Source organism: Symphalangus syndactylus, chromosome 6, assembly GCF_028878055.3.
Source record: "Symphalangus syndactylus isolate Jambi chromosome 6, NHGRI_mSymSyn1-v2.1_pri, whole genome shotgun sequence".
In the NCBI taxonomy this organism is placed as follows: Eukaryota; Metazoa; Chordata; class Mammalia; order Primates; family Hylobatidae; genus Symphalangus; species Symphalangus syndactylus.
Genome location: NC_072428.2, coordinates 128,533,397 through 128,552,581, shown reverse-complemented (window position 1 = coordinate 128,552,581; position 19,185 = coordinate 128,533,397). Strand labels below are relative to the sequence as shown.

The 19,185-nt window shown below is 36.4% G+C and overlaps 1 protein-coding gene across 7 annotated transcripts in view; it reads right to left on the bottom strand.

Annotated features, from left to right (window-relative positions):
* Positions 1-19,185, bottom strand: part of TRIM24 (tripartite motif containing 24) — a 125,485-nt gene that overhangs the window by 51,482 nt on the left and 54,818 nt on the right. For all 7 annotated transcript variants that reach the window (XM_063642298.1, XM_055284166.2, XM_063642299.1 and 4 more), the window contains exons 3-6: positions 18,385-18,532; positions 14,440-14,572; positions 8,354-8,470; positions 4,403-4,517 (exon numbers count right to left, since the gene is read on the bottom strand). In XM_063642298.1, coding sequence (XP_063498368.1) covers positions 4,403-4,517; positions 8,354-8,470; positions 14,440-14,572; positions 18,385-18,532 — 513 coding nt within the window. The remainder of the gene's footprint in view (positions 1-4,402; positions 4,518-8,353; positions 8,471-14,439; positions 14,573-18,384; positions 18,533-19,185) is intronic.

Here is a 19,185-nt window from a genome sequence, read left to right as displayed (position 1 = left end):
TATTCCAATCAAGAGAAAAAGAGGGAATCCTCCCTAACTCATTTTATGAGGCCAGCATCACCCTGATACCAAAGCCTGGCAGAGACACAACAAAAAATAGAATTTTAGACCAATATCCCTGATGAACATTGATGTAAGAATCCTCAATAAAATACTGGCAAATCGAATCCAGCAGCACATCAAAAAACGTATCAACCATGATCAAGTGGGCTTCATCCCTGGGATGCAAGGCTGGTTCAACATATGCAAACCAATAAATGTAATCCAGCATATAAACAGAACCAAAGACAAAAACCACATGATTATCTCAATAGATGCAGAAAAGGCCTTTGACAAAATTCAACAGCGCTTCATGCTAAAAACTCAATAAAATAGGTATTGATGGGAAGTATCTCAAAATAATAAGAGCTATTTATGACAAACCCACAGCCAATATCATACTGAATGGGCAAAAACTGGAAGCATTCCCTTTGAAAACTGGCACAAGACAGGGATGCCCTCTCTCACCACTCCTATTCAACATAGTGCTGGAAGTTCTGGCCAAGGCAATCAGGCAAGAGAAAGAAATAAAGGGTATTCGATTAGGAAAAGGGGAAGTCAAATTGTCCCTGTTTGCAGATGACATGATTGTATATTTAGAAAACCCCATCATCTCAGCCCAAAATCTCCTTAAGCTGATAAGCAACTTCAGCAAAGTCTCAGGATACAAAATCAATGTGCAAAAATCACAAGCATTCTTATACACCAATAACAGACAAACAGAGAGCCAAATCATGAGTGAACTCCCATTCACAATTGCTTCAAAGAGAATAAAATACTTAGGAATCCAACTTACAAGGGATGTGAAGGACCTCTTCAAGGAGAACTATAAACCACTGCTCAACGAAATAAAAGAGGACACAAACAAATGGAAGAATATTCCATGCTCATGGACAGACGAATCAATATCGTGAAAATGGCCATACTGCTCAAGGTAATTTATAGATTCAATGCCATCCCCATCAAGCTACCAATGACTTTCTTCACAGAATTGGAAAAAACTATTTTAAAGTTCATATGGAACCAAAAAAGAACCCACATTGCCAAGACAATCCTAAGCCAAAAGAACAAAGCAGGAGGCATCACGCTACCTGACTTCAAAGTACACTACAATGCTACAGTAACCAAAACAGCATGGTACTGGTACCAAAATAGAGATATAGACCTTTGGAACAGAACAGAGCCCTCAGAAATACCACACATCTACAACCATCTGATCTTTGACAAACCTGACAAAAACAAGAAATGGGGAAAGGATTCCCTATTTAATAAATGGTGCTGGGAAAACTGGCTAGCCATATGTAGAAAGCTGAAACTGGATCCCTTCCTTACACCTTATACAAAAATTAATTCTAGATGGATTAAAGACTTAAATGTTAGACCAAAAACCCTAGAAGAAAACCTAGGCAATACCATTCAGGACATAGGCATGGGCAAGGACTTCATGTCTAAAACATCAAAAGCAATGGCAACAAAAGCCAAAATTGACAAATGGGATCTAATTAAACTAAAGAGCTTCTGCACAGCAAAAGAAACTACCATCAGAGTGAACAGGCAACCTACAGAATGGGAGAAAATTTTTGCAATCTACTCATCTGACAAAGGGCTAATATCCAGAATCTACAAAGAACTCAAACAAATTTACAAGAAAAAAGCAAACAACCCCATCAAAAAGTGGGCCAAGGATATAACAGACACTTCTCAAAAGAAGACATTTATGCAGCCAAGACACATGAAAAAATGCTCATCATCACTGGCCATCAGAGAAATGCAAATCAAAACTACAATGTGATACCCTCTCACACCAGTTAGAATGGCGATCATTAAAAAGTCAGGAAACAACAGGTGCTGGAGAGGATGTGGAGAAATAGGAACATTTTTACACTGTTGGTGGGACTGTAAACTAGTTCAACCATTGTGGAAGTTGGTGTGGTGATTCTTCAGGGATCTAGAACTAGAAATACCATTTGACCCAGCCATCCCATTACTGGGTATATACCCAAAGGATTATAAATCATGCTGCTATAAAGACACATGCACACATGTTTATTCCAGCACTAGACTTGGAACCAACCCAAATGTCCATCAGTGATAGACTGGATTAAGAAAATGTGGCACATATACACAATGGAATACTATGCAGCCATAAAAAAGGATGAGTTCATGTCCTTTGTAGGGACACGGATGAAACTGGAAATCATCATTCTCAGCAAACTATCGCAAGGACAAAAAACCAAACACCGCATGTTATCACTCATAAGTGGGAATTGAACAATGAGAACACTTGGACACAGGAAGGGGAACATCACACACCGGGGCCTGTTGTGGGGTTGGTGGGGGAGGGATAGCATTAGGAGATATACCTAATGTAAACGATGAGTTAATGGGTACAGCACACCAACATGGCACATGTATACATATGTAACAAACCTGCACGTTGTGCACATGTACCCTAGAACTTAAAGTAAAAAAAATTAGCCAGGAGTGGCAGCACACGCCTTGTAGTCCCAGCTTCTCAGTCAGGAGGATCGCTTGTAGTCCCAGTTTCCCAGGAGTTTGAGGCTGCAGTGAGCCAAGGCTATACCACTACACTCGAGCCTGTGTGACAGACTGAGACCTTGTCTCTAAAAAGTAAAATAAGAAAATTCACTAGAGTGAGACTTCATCTCTACAAAAATAAAGAATTAGTCAGGTGCGGTTGCATAGCTACTCAGCAGACTGAGGTGGGAAGATTGCTTGAGCCCTAGAGGTCAAGGCTGCAGTGGAAACACCACTGCATTCAAGCTTGGACAACAAAGTAAAACACTGTCTCCAAAAAAAACAAAGTGGGGGTGAGGTGGGTAGCTAATACCTGTAATCTCAGTACTTTGGGAGGCTGAGGCAGGCAGACTGCCTGAGCCCAGGTGTTCGAGACCAGCCTGAGCCAACGTGTCAAAACCCCCACTCTTAAAAAAGAAAAAAAATTAGCCAGGCATGGTGGCAAACACTTGTAGTCCTAATTACTTGAGAGGCTGCAATGAGAAGATCACCTGAGACCAGGAGGTGGAGGCTGCGGTGAGCCGTGATTCACCCTTTGCACTTCCATCTGGGCAACAGAGTGAGACCCTGTCTCAAAATAATTTTCTTTTTAATTTTAAGAATGAACCTGGTCATCAGTAGATATATACTAACCAGGTTGATTCCTACAGATGTGCAAGTCTGGTCATCTTCTTTGTAAAATTCTTCAAGTGATTCTAATGTACAGTCAAGTTTGAAAACACAGACACAGTAATGTATGCACTACTAATATCTGGGAAAGCAAATCAAAGTGATATTTGATTTTAAGCAGTTTTGGAAACTTAAAATTCTACTTAAATGTTTCTTTTTTTTAAAGTCACAGACCTTGAACAAATAGTTACTATAAATGGGGTCTGATTCTTCCTGCCCAGAATACTTCCTCACTAAATAACTACGTTTCCAAAAGAACAGAGAATTATTTTAGTCTTTGTTTCCTGTACAGCTGATAATACATAGAAATGACCATGCTTTCCCAGAAGGGATAGAACTTTCTTACAGAAACCTTTTAATTTGGTAAATTATGATATAAAAAGGATGATCTAAATTGTTTCTAGAAGTCTTATTTTTCCTCAAATCTTCAAACATTAGGATTCTTTTCTCATTTGCTTCTTTACTGTATCAATATGCTTTCTATGTCAACATACTAAAAGAATACCTAAAAATCATGCAATTAATATTATACATTAATGTACCATGTAGGTGTTATACTCTTATATTATTTGAAGTCAAACACCAAGTTTGGATCTTGACCTTCATGAGTTTTAAAAAGCTGAGGAAGATGGTAATGTTTTTCTTACTTGCAGTGAGAAACAACTAAATGCCTTGGGCATATCTCCCTAAGTGCTGCTCTCGCAATTACAATTACAAAATGTTGAGGGCAGGGCTAGCCATATTCTTTTACCTAACTTCTCACAGGGTTAAATACATATATTTGAGAACTAAATCGAACAGTGTATCTTTCTAGAAAATTTTGCTCCACTAAACCGCCTTGGTGACGCAAAGTTTTCATTTCAGTGCATCTCGAAAATAACTCATCTGTTTAACATTCAGAGATCCTCCTACAAGCAAGGCATTATAATTTGTGCTATACAGAAAACAATCAGTCATCAGACATTCATAGCATATTATAAAGCTTTAAATTGTCAGCTACAATACAAAACCCAGCAAAGGAAAACTTGGGAGTGGGAAAAAAAATTATTAAATCACAAATGAAACAATTATATAAAAAGCACTAGGATTTCTACTTCATAGTACTTTAGGAAATACTATGTTGAATCAATAAACTATCCCATGGGCAGTCACTTACCTCTAACTGATGCAGTAGAGCTTTTCCTTTTTTATTTATTTCTACCATCAATGTAAATATAGCAACTTTAATATCCTGTTCCACCTGCTTTTGATTTTGATTTACTTCAATAATTCTGAAAATTAAAAGGGGGAAAAACATAAGGCAGATTTTTTGTATAATATTTAAAATTGATGTTTTAATGTCTAAATTAGACCAAAATGTTTTCAGCCCTTAGAAGGTCTGCTATTTCTGAGTCCTTCACTTTAATTGACTGTCTTGAAGATAAGACAGCAGAAATATAATTCTTCTGAAAGATATCAACACTCAGTCTTAAAATTAAGTCTTGAATCTTAAAAACATATATAAAATTAGAAGAGAATGAGTACATTTTAAGAATATGGTTTGGAAAAATTATGACAAGACGTGGGAAAATCAATGCTCTATCTGAAAGGATGGGGGTGGGATGGACTAAAAAGGATTTATAAACTATGATGATTCTGAACAAGTTCTACTATATTAATTGCAACCAACAGCTAGAAAAGTGTACATGTGACACTCTTTTCTTAGTAATCTTTTTTTTTTTTTTTTTTTTTTTTTTTGAGATGGAGTCTCGCTCTGTCGCCCAGGCTGGAGTGCAGGGGTGCAATCTCGGCTCACCGCAAGCTCCGCCTCCTGGGTTCACGCCATTCTCCTGCCTCAGCCTCCCAAGTAGCTGGGACTACAGGCGCCTGCTACCACACCCGGCTAATATTTTGTATTTTTAGTAGAGACGGGGTTTCACCATGTTAGCCAGGATGGGCTCGATCTCCTGACCTCGTGATCCACCCGCCTCGGCCTCCCAAAGTGCTGGGATTACAGGCGTGAGCCACTGCGCCCGGCCTTTTCTTAGTAATCTTACCTGCTACAGTATTCATACACCTAAATAGAAAAAGACAAAAATAGTAGTTTGCTACTTAACCCATTCTTCGCAAAATTAGCAGCCAAATAACTATGTTTTATCAACCACATACTTCTCTTGAGGTGGGAAATTAAAGAAAAAAAAGAAAAAAAATTAAAAAGAAAAAAGCAAGTTTGAAAAACAAGCTTTCCTGTATTAGGCTGACTTATCCCAGAGGCAGATACAGGCACAGCCCAGATCCAGGAAAGTCTTGATAATATTATCTAAGAAGCTAGGGCTCAAAGGAATGTGCTCTGAAGACTCTCCCAGCACTCCCCCAACATGGGGAGAAGAAAAAAACAAATTTTCTTTATTTTCCTTTCTCCTATGGTATGAGTAAACTTATGAGTTTATAGATTCCTGTTTTCTATAACTAGTTACTTCAAGCATCGTTTTATCTAAGCAGCTCAGCGAAGGTCATGAGACATGCCTGGGTGGGCCTGGATTATAGCCATCTAGACGCCATAGTGAAGGTTATGAGATAAGCCAGTGCAAGGCACTAGAGCAAGCCTAGATAACAACCATCTAGGCCGCATAGTAAGAGTCATATGTAAGCCTGAGTTATGAATCTGTCAAAGTATGATTAACTGCCTTTGTTCTGCTTCTATACCTGATGCTTCAGGCCACTGTAAGCTTGTTTCAAGCTAGCCCATCCCCTTTTAGAAGTGTGTATAAAAGCCAAGTCCGGTCTTTGTTCTAGGCCCAGTCTTTGTTCTAGGCCTGGTCTTTGGATGTTAATCCGCTGGGTCTGAGTGCACTCAATAAAATCCTCCTATTCCACCTACTGGTCTCTCCAGTCTCCTGATTCCCGCAACACTCTTACAGAAAGAAAAACATAGGGTACCACACCAGAATATCTTATAGAAAATAACAGAGCATCCACCAAAGTTTGTGAGATTAAATTAAAAGCTTCATTTTTTCTGTAAGCTTCTCCCATAGGTACCCTCCAAAACTTAAGACCAAACTGGCAGAGACTTTATTTCCTGCTGGAAATTCTTCAAGATAACTGTTTGACATCAACATTACTACAGGATCAAGGGAACCAGATAAGCCTGAGAAGCAACTAATCTCAAAAAACTCATGTAAATATTCATGATGGTAGAATAAGATGAATAAGGGAAAAACAGTGCCATGGGGGCAAATGTATAAAAATGACTACCAGTTACTCTAACAAATGTACCCTTTTATAATCAGATAGGCCATGAAAGTGAAGTACTAGCAAATGAGGAAAACACAATGGAACAGAATAATAATCCCACACATATATATGGTCTATAAAGGTGTTGAAAAACAATTCAACAGATAAATAGTTTTTTCAACAAATGATAGTGGAAAAAATTGACAGTGGTATGTTAAAAAAAAATGTAAACTTTGACCATAACTCAAACCATATACTCACTGAAACAGTAAGAAAAAAGTCAAAGGGATAAATTTCATTAAGGGCAGATGTTTAATTTAAAATTAATTATTTTACAATTGCTACCTTTTGCCACTAGATGGTAGAAATGCCTATAATTATCTCCATTCATTCAATAAATATTCATTACAAATTTTCAATTACTCAGAATAAAAAAATTTTAAAGCCACCAATTATTCTACTTGGCAAAATATACTATTCTGATTAGAATATGGTAAATAAAGGAAATAGTATTTCATTAACTATAGTTGTGTCAAAGAGAAAAGTAAAAACAGGGCCAGGTATGGTGGCTCATGCCTGTAATCCCAGCGCTTTGGGAGGCTGAGGTGGCAGATCACCTGAGGTCACTAGTTCGAGACCAGACTGGCCAATATGGTGAAACCTCATCTGTACTAAAGATACAAAAATTAGCTGGGCACAGTGGTGGGCACCTGTAATCCCAGCTACCCAGGAGGCAGAGGTTGCAGTGAGCTGAGATAACACCACTGCACTCCAGCTTAAGTGACAGAGTGAGACTCCGTCTCAAAAAAAAAAAAAAAAAAGGCAAAAACAAATGAGAGCTGATAACAAGAAAAACTAAAAGATACACAACATAATGCATAATAATAAATAGATATAAGAATGATGCTGGGGCGTCAAGAAATGGTAAAACTATGTTTAAAAATCTCTTTTAAGGAAATCAAGTAATACAGGGATTTAATTACCTTAAAAAAATCCCCAAATGCTCCACCCCCAGCTATGTTCCAAAATGGTAATAATAGATTGTGATGACTGCCTTAAAGGCTGACATAATTTATACATAGAAAAACATTTAAATTCTCTGTGAGGTCTCTTTTACTCTGGCTCATTCTAATAAACATTTCTTGACTTATTTAGGCAGTGACATTTCTTTTGTGGGCAAAACAACAGAAGAGGTCATGGGATTTCATAGGTGTGTAAATTCAATGTCAGTATGTGCCCTAAATGGGATTTTAAAAAGGGGTTAGACAACACCTCCAGCTGCCCCTGCTCCACGGAGGTTAGTGGTTCTCCCTAATCACTGATGTCTAAGACTTTGGACAGTTGATGATTTTCTTACTAGGACAAAAGGCATAACAAGTAATTGTGTAAGTAAGCATTTTATCAGACAAGAAGTAGAAAGTGTGTGAACAGTTTAACAATCCCTGTATCCTAGTGTCTTAAAATTTCCACCTGTTGGCAGTTTTAAAAAATCGCAGCATAAGGCAGGCATCTCAAATTTCAGCAAACCTTAAAATAACAATTAAGGGTTCATTCAAGTGTTAAAATATTTTACAATACTGGCAAAAACTGGTTGGTTTTGCATTTAAATTTTGGTATTTCTTTAAAATTGGAAAATAAGTGATAATAAGTTATCAATACCTATTAGATAAATGAGCTATTAAAACACTAAGTGTAGTTTATTATCCTATTAGTTTTGAAATTTTACAGCAGAAAAGAATGCTTTCCAACTAAGTTTCTGGGAAAGTCTTATCAATCATGTGTTACTGTGGTCATCTAATAACGTATTATTTAACTGTGAGTTAAGGAAAATGTTCTAAAAGTGAATATACTTAACAAATTATATAAAAATGATTATATAATACCATAAAATTACCTGTTTTGGATCTGATTTCCTGTGAATTTTATGTATTTTGTTTTTTCCATCAGCTTGGTGATTAGTGTATCTATGATCACTTTCTGATTCTGAAAAGCTTCTTCTATAAACTGGTATCTGAAGAAATAAGCAAATTATTTCATATAAAAGTACACAATGAGGAAAAAGTCCAAGAATAAAAAAAGACATAAAAACATAAAATAGGATTATAAAGAATTTATATAATAATCTTTTAAAACATCAAACGTATCCCTAATAAGGCAAGTTTCCCCCACCTCTCAAATTATCCCTCAAGAAAGATTATGGACACATAAATACTTTGAAAGTTTGAGAACCACATGCATCCATCGTTCAGTTTTATAAACTTACAGAGTTCACTTTCACTTGGTGGACTTGGCAAAAAATAGTCAATGATATATAATCAGATTTATTAACTATTTTGTAATTTCTATATTATGCAGGCCTGCTGAAAATAAACATTTTAAAAGACCACTTTTAAATAATAGGTAGCTATGTTCTAGGGGCCACAAAGATAAATCAGGATAAATACAGACAGAGAAGGGCAAAATTGTTGATGTTATGCCTTGTAATAAAACTTTAAGCAACAGTATAATAAGATACAGCACTTTAAAAAGTTTCTAATTTGAAAGTAAGGAAAGATGATTTATTTTGCCAGACTATGTTTGATAACTCAAGAGAAGTTCTAGAGAAGATAGAAAGGCAATGATATAGAAGATACATATCAAGAGTTTTATTTAAGTTTTTCTATAAAATGTACAAAATACAGTATTTCTAAATTAACAATTTTATATAATGTGATTTTAAGTGTTTACATGTAACTAAATAGGGTTGCCAGTTAGAAAAAGGGGATACCCAATTAATAATTACATTGGATTTCCTTAGTATATAATCATATCTGTGAATTACAACATTTCGGATACTTTTATAGGCAACTCAAGTTTTTTTTTTTTACCTAGTAAACCTTTTCTTTACACTTATTTAATATAAGGTTACATGAAATGGTCAAAATAGTCACCCTTATGTTGTTCCTAATCTCAATGCAAAGACTTTCAATATTCCAATATTAAGTATGTTTTCTGCTTTCCATAAACAATCTTTATCAGGTTTAGGAAGTTCTTTTTTATTTCTAGTTTGCTAAGATGTTATATCATGAATGTATATTTAATTTTTATGGACTGTTTCTACTGCTTCTATTGAGATAGGCATATACTTTTTCCTTTATTCTTTTAATATGACATGAAAGATTTCAGCATCAATGATTTAGGCATGTTAAATGAATTCTGTATCCCTAAGATGAGGCCAAATTGGTTGTGATTACACTGTCCCCAAATGACAATACTATGAGATTTAAGGCAAGTTTTCCCCTCCTCTCAAATCATCTGTTTCCTACTTATTTTCCGTTTCTTGGAATTTTTACATTCATTTCATGAGTAAGACTGGCCTGTAATTTTCCATTTCTATTCCTTGTCAGTTTTGGTGTAAAGGTTATGCTGGCTTCATATAACAAGTTGGAAAGAATTCATTTTTTTGCCATTCTCCATACAAGTTTCTATTAAGAAAGGGGCTTTTTTTTTTTTTTTTTTTTTTTTGAGATGGAGTCTTGCTCTGTCGCCCAGGCTGGAGTGCAGTGGCACCATCTCAGCTCACTGCAAGCTCCGCCTCCTGGGTTCACGCCATTCTCCTGCCTCAGCCTCCCGAGTAGCTGGTACTACACCCACCACCACGCCTGGCTAATTTTTTGTATTTTTAGTACAGACGGGGTTTCACCATGTTAGCCAGGATGGTCTCAATCTCCTGACCTTGTGATCCGCCCGCCTCGGCCTCCCCAGGTGCTGGGATTACAGGCGTGAGCCACCTTGCCCACCCAAAAGGGGCTATTTTTACCTTAACTATACGGTACATTCATCAGTGTCATTTGCATGTGTAATTTTCTTTGTGGGAAGGTTTTAAATTATGAATGAACATTAAAGGACTATTCTGACTTTATATTGTATTTAGCATAAGTTTTGTTAAAAAGCTTCATTTTCTAAGAGTTTTCCAATATCATGTAAAAATTTTCATTATTATTGGCAGATATCCTTTTTATCTTTGAAAATGCATTTGAAATATGGAGTAATGCCACCTTCCTACTCCTGGTAGTGGTTATTTGGGCCTGCTCTCTCAATCACTCATACAGAGAATTGTTGATTATTTACTAGTCTTTTGAAAGACTGAATTTTTGGCTTTGACTATTTCTACACTTGTCTTTATTATGTTTCTTTTAAAATCCACTTACTTTGGGTTTAATTTGCTACTTTTCCTAAACTGCAATAAATGTTTAGTGAATTGACTTTATCCTTAACATATAACATATGCATTTAATAATATAAATTGTCCTCCAAATATGGCTTCAGTTATTAAAAAGAAAAACCTCAAGGCTTGATTGACTGATGTTTTCACTATCATTCAGATCAAAATGTTTTCTAACATCTACTGGAATTTCTTCTTGATGATTTAAATGTATTAAACTGCTTACTTTAAAATAATTTCAAAGTTAAATTTGCAAGCATATAGAGAGCATATACCTCCTTATACAGATTAATCAATTTTTAGTTTGCCTCCTCATAGCCCTTTAACCCCTTAATAATTCAGTGTGCATTTCCTAAAAAAAGGATTTTCTTATGTGCCCATAGTACAGTTAAAAAAAAATGACTTTGTTACAGTACTTTAACCTATAGACTTAATTATATCATGTTTCTTAATTATATCATTTGTCTCAATGTCTTCTAAATAATTTTTTCCTTTAATCTAGAATTCCAGGATTGTGTATCAGTAGACTTTAGTTATCACAAGAATTTCATTTCCAAATATATGGTATTTTTCAATCTTTTCAAATTTAAGACTTTAGCATATGGTCAGTTAAAAATATTTTATTGTAAGAATGTATATTTTGGGGTACAGTGTTCCATAATGTCTATAAGACATTATATCAATTGTGCTATTCAATCTTATTTATCTTTTTTTTTTTTTTTGAGACGGAGTTTTGCTGTTGTTGCCTCGGCCAGGGTGCAATGGTGCCATTTTGGCTCACTGCAATCTCCACCTCCTGGGTTCGAGCAATTCTCCTGCCTAAGCCTCCCAAGTAGCTGGGTTTACAGGTGTGAGCCACCGCACCCGGCCCTTATTTCTCTAACTTTACTGATTTTTCAGTCTGCTTGTTTTGTCAATTATGTATGTATATATGTATGTACTTATTTGTGTGAGCCACCATGCTTGGCCCTTATTTCTCTATCTTTACTGATTTTTTAGTCTGCTTGTTTTGTTATTTACTTATTTATTTTTTAGAGATAGGTCTTGCTATATTGCCCAGGCTGAATTCAAACTCCTGGGCTTCAGCCATCCTCCCACCTCAGTTTCCTGAGTAGCTAGGTAGCTAGCACTTAACAGGCACCTGCCACACTGCTCGGCTTCAATTATTGAGTAAAGTGGTAAGATTTTCCACTGTGACTATGGAGTTTTCTGTTAGTTTGAAGTTCTGCCATTTTTTTGTAAGTTTATAACCTGTATAAATTTACAACTCATACCTTTTAGATGAAGAGAGTCTTTCATCCTTACAAAGTGTCCCTCTTTACCTCAAATAATGGATTTTTGTCTACTATATCATCTTGCCTTTGGTTAGTATTTATATGGTGTGTCTTTTCCCATTAAGTATTTTATACATTGAGCTTTTAGGTATTTCTCATAAAAAGAAAATAGCCCATTTTTCTATTTTCCTTCTTATCCAGTCTGAAACCTAAACATTTTGTCTGTTCACACTCAGTACAATTATAGTATATTTGTAGATCTACCAACTTACCAAGGCCTCATTATATTCTATCTGTTCTTTATTTCTTCTTCTCACTTTTTTGGCCTTTGTTTATACTGATTAACTATTCCACATCCCCACAACTCTCCACACCTTGGTAATTATATGTACTTATTATTCTTTTAGTGACTACTCTAGACATTACAAAAACAGATTTTTACATATCATCTAATATTGGTACTTTTTACTCTCTTCCTAGACTATGCACAGACCTTAGAACATAAATTCCATACCCTTTTAGCACATTTGCTGCTATGTGATATACATATACACACACCACACCAACAAGATATTATTGTTTCCTAAGTCAACATATACCTATCGCTCCATATTCCTTTCTGTATCTCCTATTATTTTTCTTCTGCTAAGAGGTACTTTAAGTGAGAGTTTATCAGGGATATGCTCTCCCAGTTTATTTTGCCTGAAACGTTTTTCATCCACCTTCATATTTAAAGAATATGCTTAACAGGTACAGAATTTTAGATTTGAAAGTTACTTTATTTTTGCACTTTAAAAATATTACTTTCTTAATTATCCTGCTAGAGGTTTGTGCAACTTCTTAAATATGGGCTAAATGCCTTTCGTCAGCTTCTGAAAGTTCTCAGCCATTACATTCTGTCTTTGAATATTGCTTCCTTCCCATTCTCTGTACTTTCCATCCTTCTTGGACTGCAATTACACCCATATTAGACCTTCAATCTCTTCTACTTTTCATCCTCCTCTTGTTGATGATGCTTCTTTCTGGATATTTTCTTAATTGTCTTCTAGCTCATTAATTTTCATTTCATGCTATGCCAAATCTGTTCTTAAGCCCTTCTACTGAGTTAATTTCAGTTACTGTAATTTTTAGAGTTTTCTTTCTTTTTTAAAGACAAGGTCTCATACTATCACTTAGGCTGGAGTGCAGTAGCACTATCACTGCAGCCTTGAACTCCTGGGCTCAAGCAATCCTCCCACCTCAGTCTCCCAAGTAGCTAGGAATACAAGCACACTGTGCCCAGCTAATTTTTTGTGGGGATGCGGTCTCACTATGTTCACACTGTCTAATCTCCTAACAAACCTGGTTATTTCTAATTCTGTGAATACTGTTTTTGCAAAATTCATTATTGAGTAAGTTGGAGGCCTAGATGTTTTGTCTTTCTAGCAAGGATTTACATTTGATTCTACCAGGAAACCTGAGGAGCCAACGATATGATTTCACTTTAATCCAATTCTAGTTGCTGAGCTTTAGTCCCTGTGAGGAACTACTTATTAGCTAATTTATCTTTACTATAATAGTGTAGACTTTCAAAGGTCCCAACTCAAGACAAGGAGACGTATTCACCGTGCATGATCCTTGCACTCTAAGCTGTGATTTCTCAGCCCTGTGAGCCTATTAAAATTACTCCTCAATCTTTAGGCAAATACCTCAAGGGGAGAAAAAGGCCCCCACCATTCTTAGCCCCAACTCCAACCCAATCCTGTCCAATAATGCTTTACTATTTTATTTGCTCTAGCATTTCATATAGACAATTTCTGTATTTTGTGCAGGTTCTCTAGTCATTCTCACTGTTGGTCCAAATTATCTAGACTGCCATTATCAGGAGCCTAGACCATCATAAGCAATTATATTTGTATCAATCCGAATCTTACTAAATCATCTGTTGCTGACCTGAATGACGGCTGAGATCAGATTTAAAAGTAAGCTTTGCTAGGAACTATAATGAACTGGAAAAGGCATGCCTCAAATGTTGACATGAAAGTATACAGAACCAGGGCTAGAACAGCTTCTGTTTTCTCAAAAAAGCCAGAAATCTAGATATTTAAAAAACGTAAAATCTCCCCATTTTACAATGCTGGCAACCAGTTCTATATATTTTAAAACAGTGTGTTGGCCAGTATTCTCAACTCAGGATGATTTTGCTCCATAGGACGCTGCCAATGTCTGGAGCCACATTTTGTTGTCACAACTGGGGAGGGTTAGAGGGTTGCTACTGGCAACTAGTTGGTAGAGGTCAAGGATGCTAACCATCATATAATGCACAGATCAGTCCCCAACGATAAAGAATTACCTAGCCCAAAACATCAATAGTGTCAAAATTGACAAACCCCAGTACAGGCCAGCATACTGCTGGCCAAACAAAACCTATTTGCAGACTGCCATTTGATGAGGGTTGGCAGCAGTCCTTTAGTCCTCTAAAGCTGCATATGAATCTATATATATAACCAAAGATGCTGGTACCTATGCTCTTTATGTTCTAATAACTGACAGTCTCGACATGTCAGTTTGTCACATGTCTCACAGTACAGTTTCAGCTGCTCCTTTTTATGAAAAGGACAAAACACTGGTCGCTGGCTGGTGACACCAACTGCCTCTGCAGAAACAATGGGAGAAAAAGAGAAGAAAATTAACATAATGGAATAGTAAATAATTATTAGATTGCCCATTTGAATTCACATCTATTGATATAAACACTACAGCTTCACCTATACTATACCATAACTTTCACTAAGAATTACAGATATTAAGATATCACATATTGTCAGCATTTCAGGAAAAAAGTAAATAACCTTTTCATTTTCCAAGTAGAAATTAACATTAGTTCAGAAGTAAATGAAAGAACTAAGTGTGTAGTTAAAAATATGTTTTATTGCATTAAAAAGTCTTAAGAAGACAGCCCTGGTAAATGAGCATGAACCAGCTGGATGTCTTCTATCCCAAATATGGGAGGAGATTTTTTGAAAATGCAATTTGGAAAATCAAGCCAGGCACAGCGGCCCATGCTTGTAGTCACAGCTATTCAGGAAGCTGAGTTGAGAGGATCGCTTGCTTGAGCACCAAGAGTTTGAGTCCAGCCTGGGAACACTGTGAGACCTCACAGACAGAGACAGAGAGGCAAACAGATGGAAAAAGAGGGAGGGAGAAAGAAAATATAATAAAAATGCCTAAAAGGAGTAGTCAAATAACCCACTTTTGTAAAAATCCTAACAGAGGATACCCATTAACACAGAAATAATAATGTTTTCATTATTACACTCTAGTTTTCCAGTGTGGGGATAAAACTGGAAGATGTTTATGTCATAATGTTAAATAAAAAAATCAGAATATGAATAAATATGGTTAAATAGTAAACCTCAGTTATCTTACTAATAATTAAAGGCAAAATCCAAACATTTCAGGAATAATCTTACCTCCAGAGATAATTACTATTAATAACCTGGCGTGCACTCCTCTGGTTGTTTTTCTAAGTATGGAAGTACATATGGTGCAGTGTAGTGTTACATTTTATAAAACAATAAATGGTAGTAAGATGTAAAGATGTTTTTTTCTCACTTAACTCTACCTTAGATGCCTTTCTGTATTAGTATATATGTCCATGTCATTCTTATTTATTAACTGTATAGTATTTCACGATATACCACTATACCACCTGCTAAGGATATTTGTAAGTTTAATGATGAAATAAACATATGAAAATTATAAATCATTTAAATGTTTCCATAAGGTAAATTCCTCGTGGTAGAATTGTTAAGTCAAAGGGTAATTCATACAGAAAAAAGCTAAATAATTGTGCCAATTTATACTCCAACCAATGTAGAGTGGCTATTAACCGTATTAACAGGCGGAACTCTCAAAATTTTTCATCTTTGACAATTTAATAAATGCAAGAGAAAGTAAGAGAAAGAGAGAAGACACATACTTTACTTAGAATGCATTTCTTTAATAACTGAAATGAAACAACGTTCAGTAATCAGCCATTTGCATTTCTTTTTTTTTTATAATGCACAAATCAGTCCCCAACAATAAAGAATTATCTAGCACAAAATGTCAATAGTGTCAAAATTGACAAACCAGTATGCTGGCCTATACCAGGCGTGGTGGCTCACATCTGTAATCCCAGCACTTTGGGAGCCCAAGGCGGGTGGCTCACTTGAGATCAGGAGTTCGAGACCAGCCTGGCCAACATGCTGAAACCCCGTCTCTACTAAAAATACAAAAATTAGCCAGGCATGGTTGTACAGGGATTACATAATCCCAGCCACTTGAAAGGCTGAAGCAGGAGAATCGCTTGAACCCAGGAGGTGGCGCTTGCAGTGAGCCGAGATCGCACCACTGCACTCCAGTCTGGGTCATGGAGTGAGATTCTGTCTAAAAAAACAAAACAAACAAACAAACAAAAAAAATACACAAAAAAACCCTAAGGTAACCTGAGAGGAATTACAGATAAAATTAATGAACTAAAAAATATAAAACTGATAATTAGATAAATACAAGAAATATTTCTGAAGATACAAATACATAAACATGTAGAATTCAGAATGAAAATAACCAGATAGAGAAAAATCGGCAATATATCACAAGAATATTAAAAGCACAACACATCAAGATGAAATATGGAATTAACTCCAGCAATGCAAAGATGGTTCATTCTTTTTTTTTTTTGAGACAGGATCTCATGCTGTCACGCAGGTGGAGTGTAATGGCAATCAGTGATCACAGGTCACTGCAGCCTCGAGCTCCCTGGTTCAAGTGGTCCTCCCACCATCTCACCTCCCAGGTTGTTGGGATTACAGGCATGTAACTATCACGCCCAGCTAATTTTTTTTTGTAGATAGGGTTTCACCATGTTGCCAAGGCTGGTCTAGAACTCCTGGGCTCAGGCAATCATCCCACTTCAGCCTCCCAAAGTGCTGGGATCACCAAGTCTTTCACTAGTCTCAAAAAAAAAAAAAAAAAAAAAAAGTTTTGCTACATTTTGATACATGCTATTACATGGATGAATCCTTAAAATATTATGCTAAGTAAAATAAGTTAGATATCAAAAAACAAATACCATGTGATTCCACTTGTGTGAAGTATTTAGAATCAGCAAATTTATAGAGACAGAAAATAAAGGCTGGGTGCAGTGGTTCGCGCTTGTAATCCCAGCAGTTTGGGAGGCCAAGGCTGGCGGATCACTTGAGGTCAGGAGTTAGAGACCAGCCTGGCCAACATGGTAAAACCCCGGGTCTACTAAAAATACAAAATTCAGCCATGCATGGTGGCGCACACCTGTAATCCCAGTTACAGGCAGGAGAATAGCATGAACCCAGGTGGCAGAGGTTGCAGTGAGCTGAGATCGTGCCACTGCACTACAGCTAGCCTGGGTGACAAAGCAAGACTCAGTCTCAACAAAAAGAAAATTGGTTAGAAGTTACTGGGAGCTAGGGGAAGAAAATTGGAGTTATTATTATTATTATTTTTTTTTTGAGACAGAGTCTTGCTCTGTTGCCCAGGCTGGAGTGCAGTGGCGCAATCTCGGCTCACTGCAAGCTCTGCCTCCCGGGTTCACGCCATTCTCCTGCCTCAGCCTCCTGAGTAGCTGGGACTACAGGCGCCCACCACCATGCCTGGCTAATTTTTTTGTATGTTTTTAGTAGAGACGGGGTTTCAACGTGTTAGCCAGGATGGTCTCGATCTCCTGATCTCATGATCCACCTGCCTCAGCCTCCCAAAGTGCTAGGATTAGAACGTGAGCCACCGCGCCCAGCCAGAAAATTGAAGTTATTACTTAAAGGGTACAAAGATGATGATTGGGGTGATAAAAAAGTTTTGAAAATAGTAGTGATGGTTGCACAATGTGTAAATGTAATAAATACCACTGAATTGTACATTTAATAGTTAAAATGACAAATTTTATGTTGCATGTATTTTACCAAAATAAAAAACATATGAGTGAACTGTACATTAAAAATAAGACAATAATAATTACATAAAACTAGAAATAATAATTACATAAAAAAGCCTCTGGCTATCCACATATCAGACAAATATCATGATGCAGGTTTACAACAAGAATATCAAAAGGAAAAAAGTTATAAAATATTTAAGCCCACTCTTTGTTACCTTAGAGATAAAAGAAAAATAAGAAAAAGCAATTTTTTTCTCCATTTATTCTATATTCACACCAATTGAAGACATTTATAGAAGCAGGAGGACAGGCAGTATGAATGTAAAACAGGTTCTATATCTATTTGTACTTTCCAACATTTGTAAGTACTTAAATCTCGATAATACAAACCTCTTTTACTTAAAAGAGTGTTATTTAATACTTATCAAAACAATGTGTCAAAACAAGTCAATACAGGAAGGAAGAAAAGACGGGGAAAGACAGAAGGAAAAAAATGAAAAGAACTCGTTTATTACCTGGAGATACTTCCTCTTTCTGTCTGACAGTGTGGTCTTTTGTGAACTTTACCCTCTGATGAGCTCTGATACACGTCTTGCAGAGCCATTCAACACACTCTACACAAAACCCATTAGCTTCTGCGTTGTCCTCACAGCTTGTACACACCTGACAATAAAAGAACCATGGCACGTGAATTTTTGAGAAAATGAAAAGGTGGTCCTATCACAAGCTATACATACATGATACACCAATCATACCGGGCTAAATCAGTTAGCCTAATGGTGTTGGGAAATTTTAAACTGACCTTGTGTGTTACATTATACACATAAGAAATGAAAATACTGTGAAAAGACAAGAAGATAAGTACATTTTCTCCTTAATTTAGCATCCCAAATATTTCAACTAGGTATTTCCCAAACATTATGCTAGGTGTGAGAACAGAACAGTCAGGAAAAGCAAACTAGGTCGCTGCCCTTATGATAACTACAGTCTTGTAGATAGTGCAGGTTCAAATCCCAGTTCCCTCACTTACTAGCTCAGTGGTCTTGGGCAGGTTACATAGAGTACTCATCTTTAATATGAGGGTAATAATACAGATATTACTGAGTAGTTGTGAAGATTAAATGTGAGGCAGATGTACATTATTAGAATAAGCACATCAATATGTAACTACAAACTGAGAATTACCATAAAGGAAATCTATGGAAAGTTGTAAGAGCATATGATGAAGAAATGGATCTCATTTTAGTGGGGTTGGAAGGCTGGGGAAAGCATGAGGAGGGATTACCCAGTGAAGGCTTTTACTTCTAGGAAGAGAG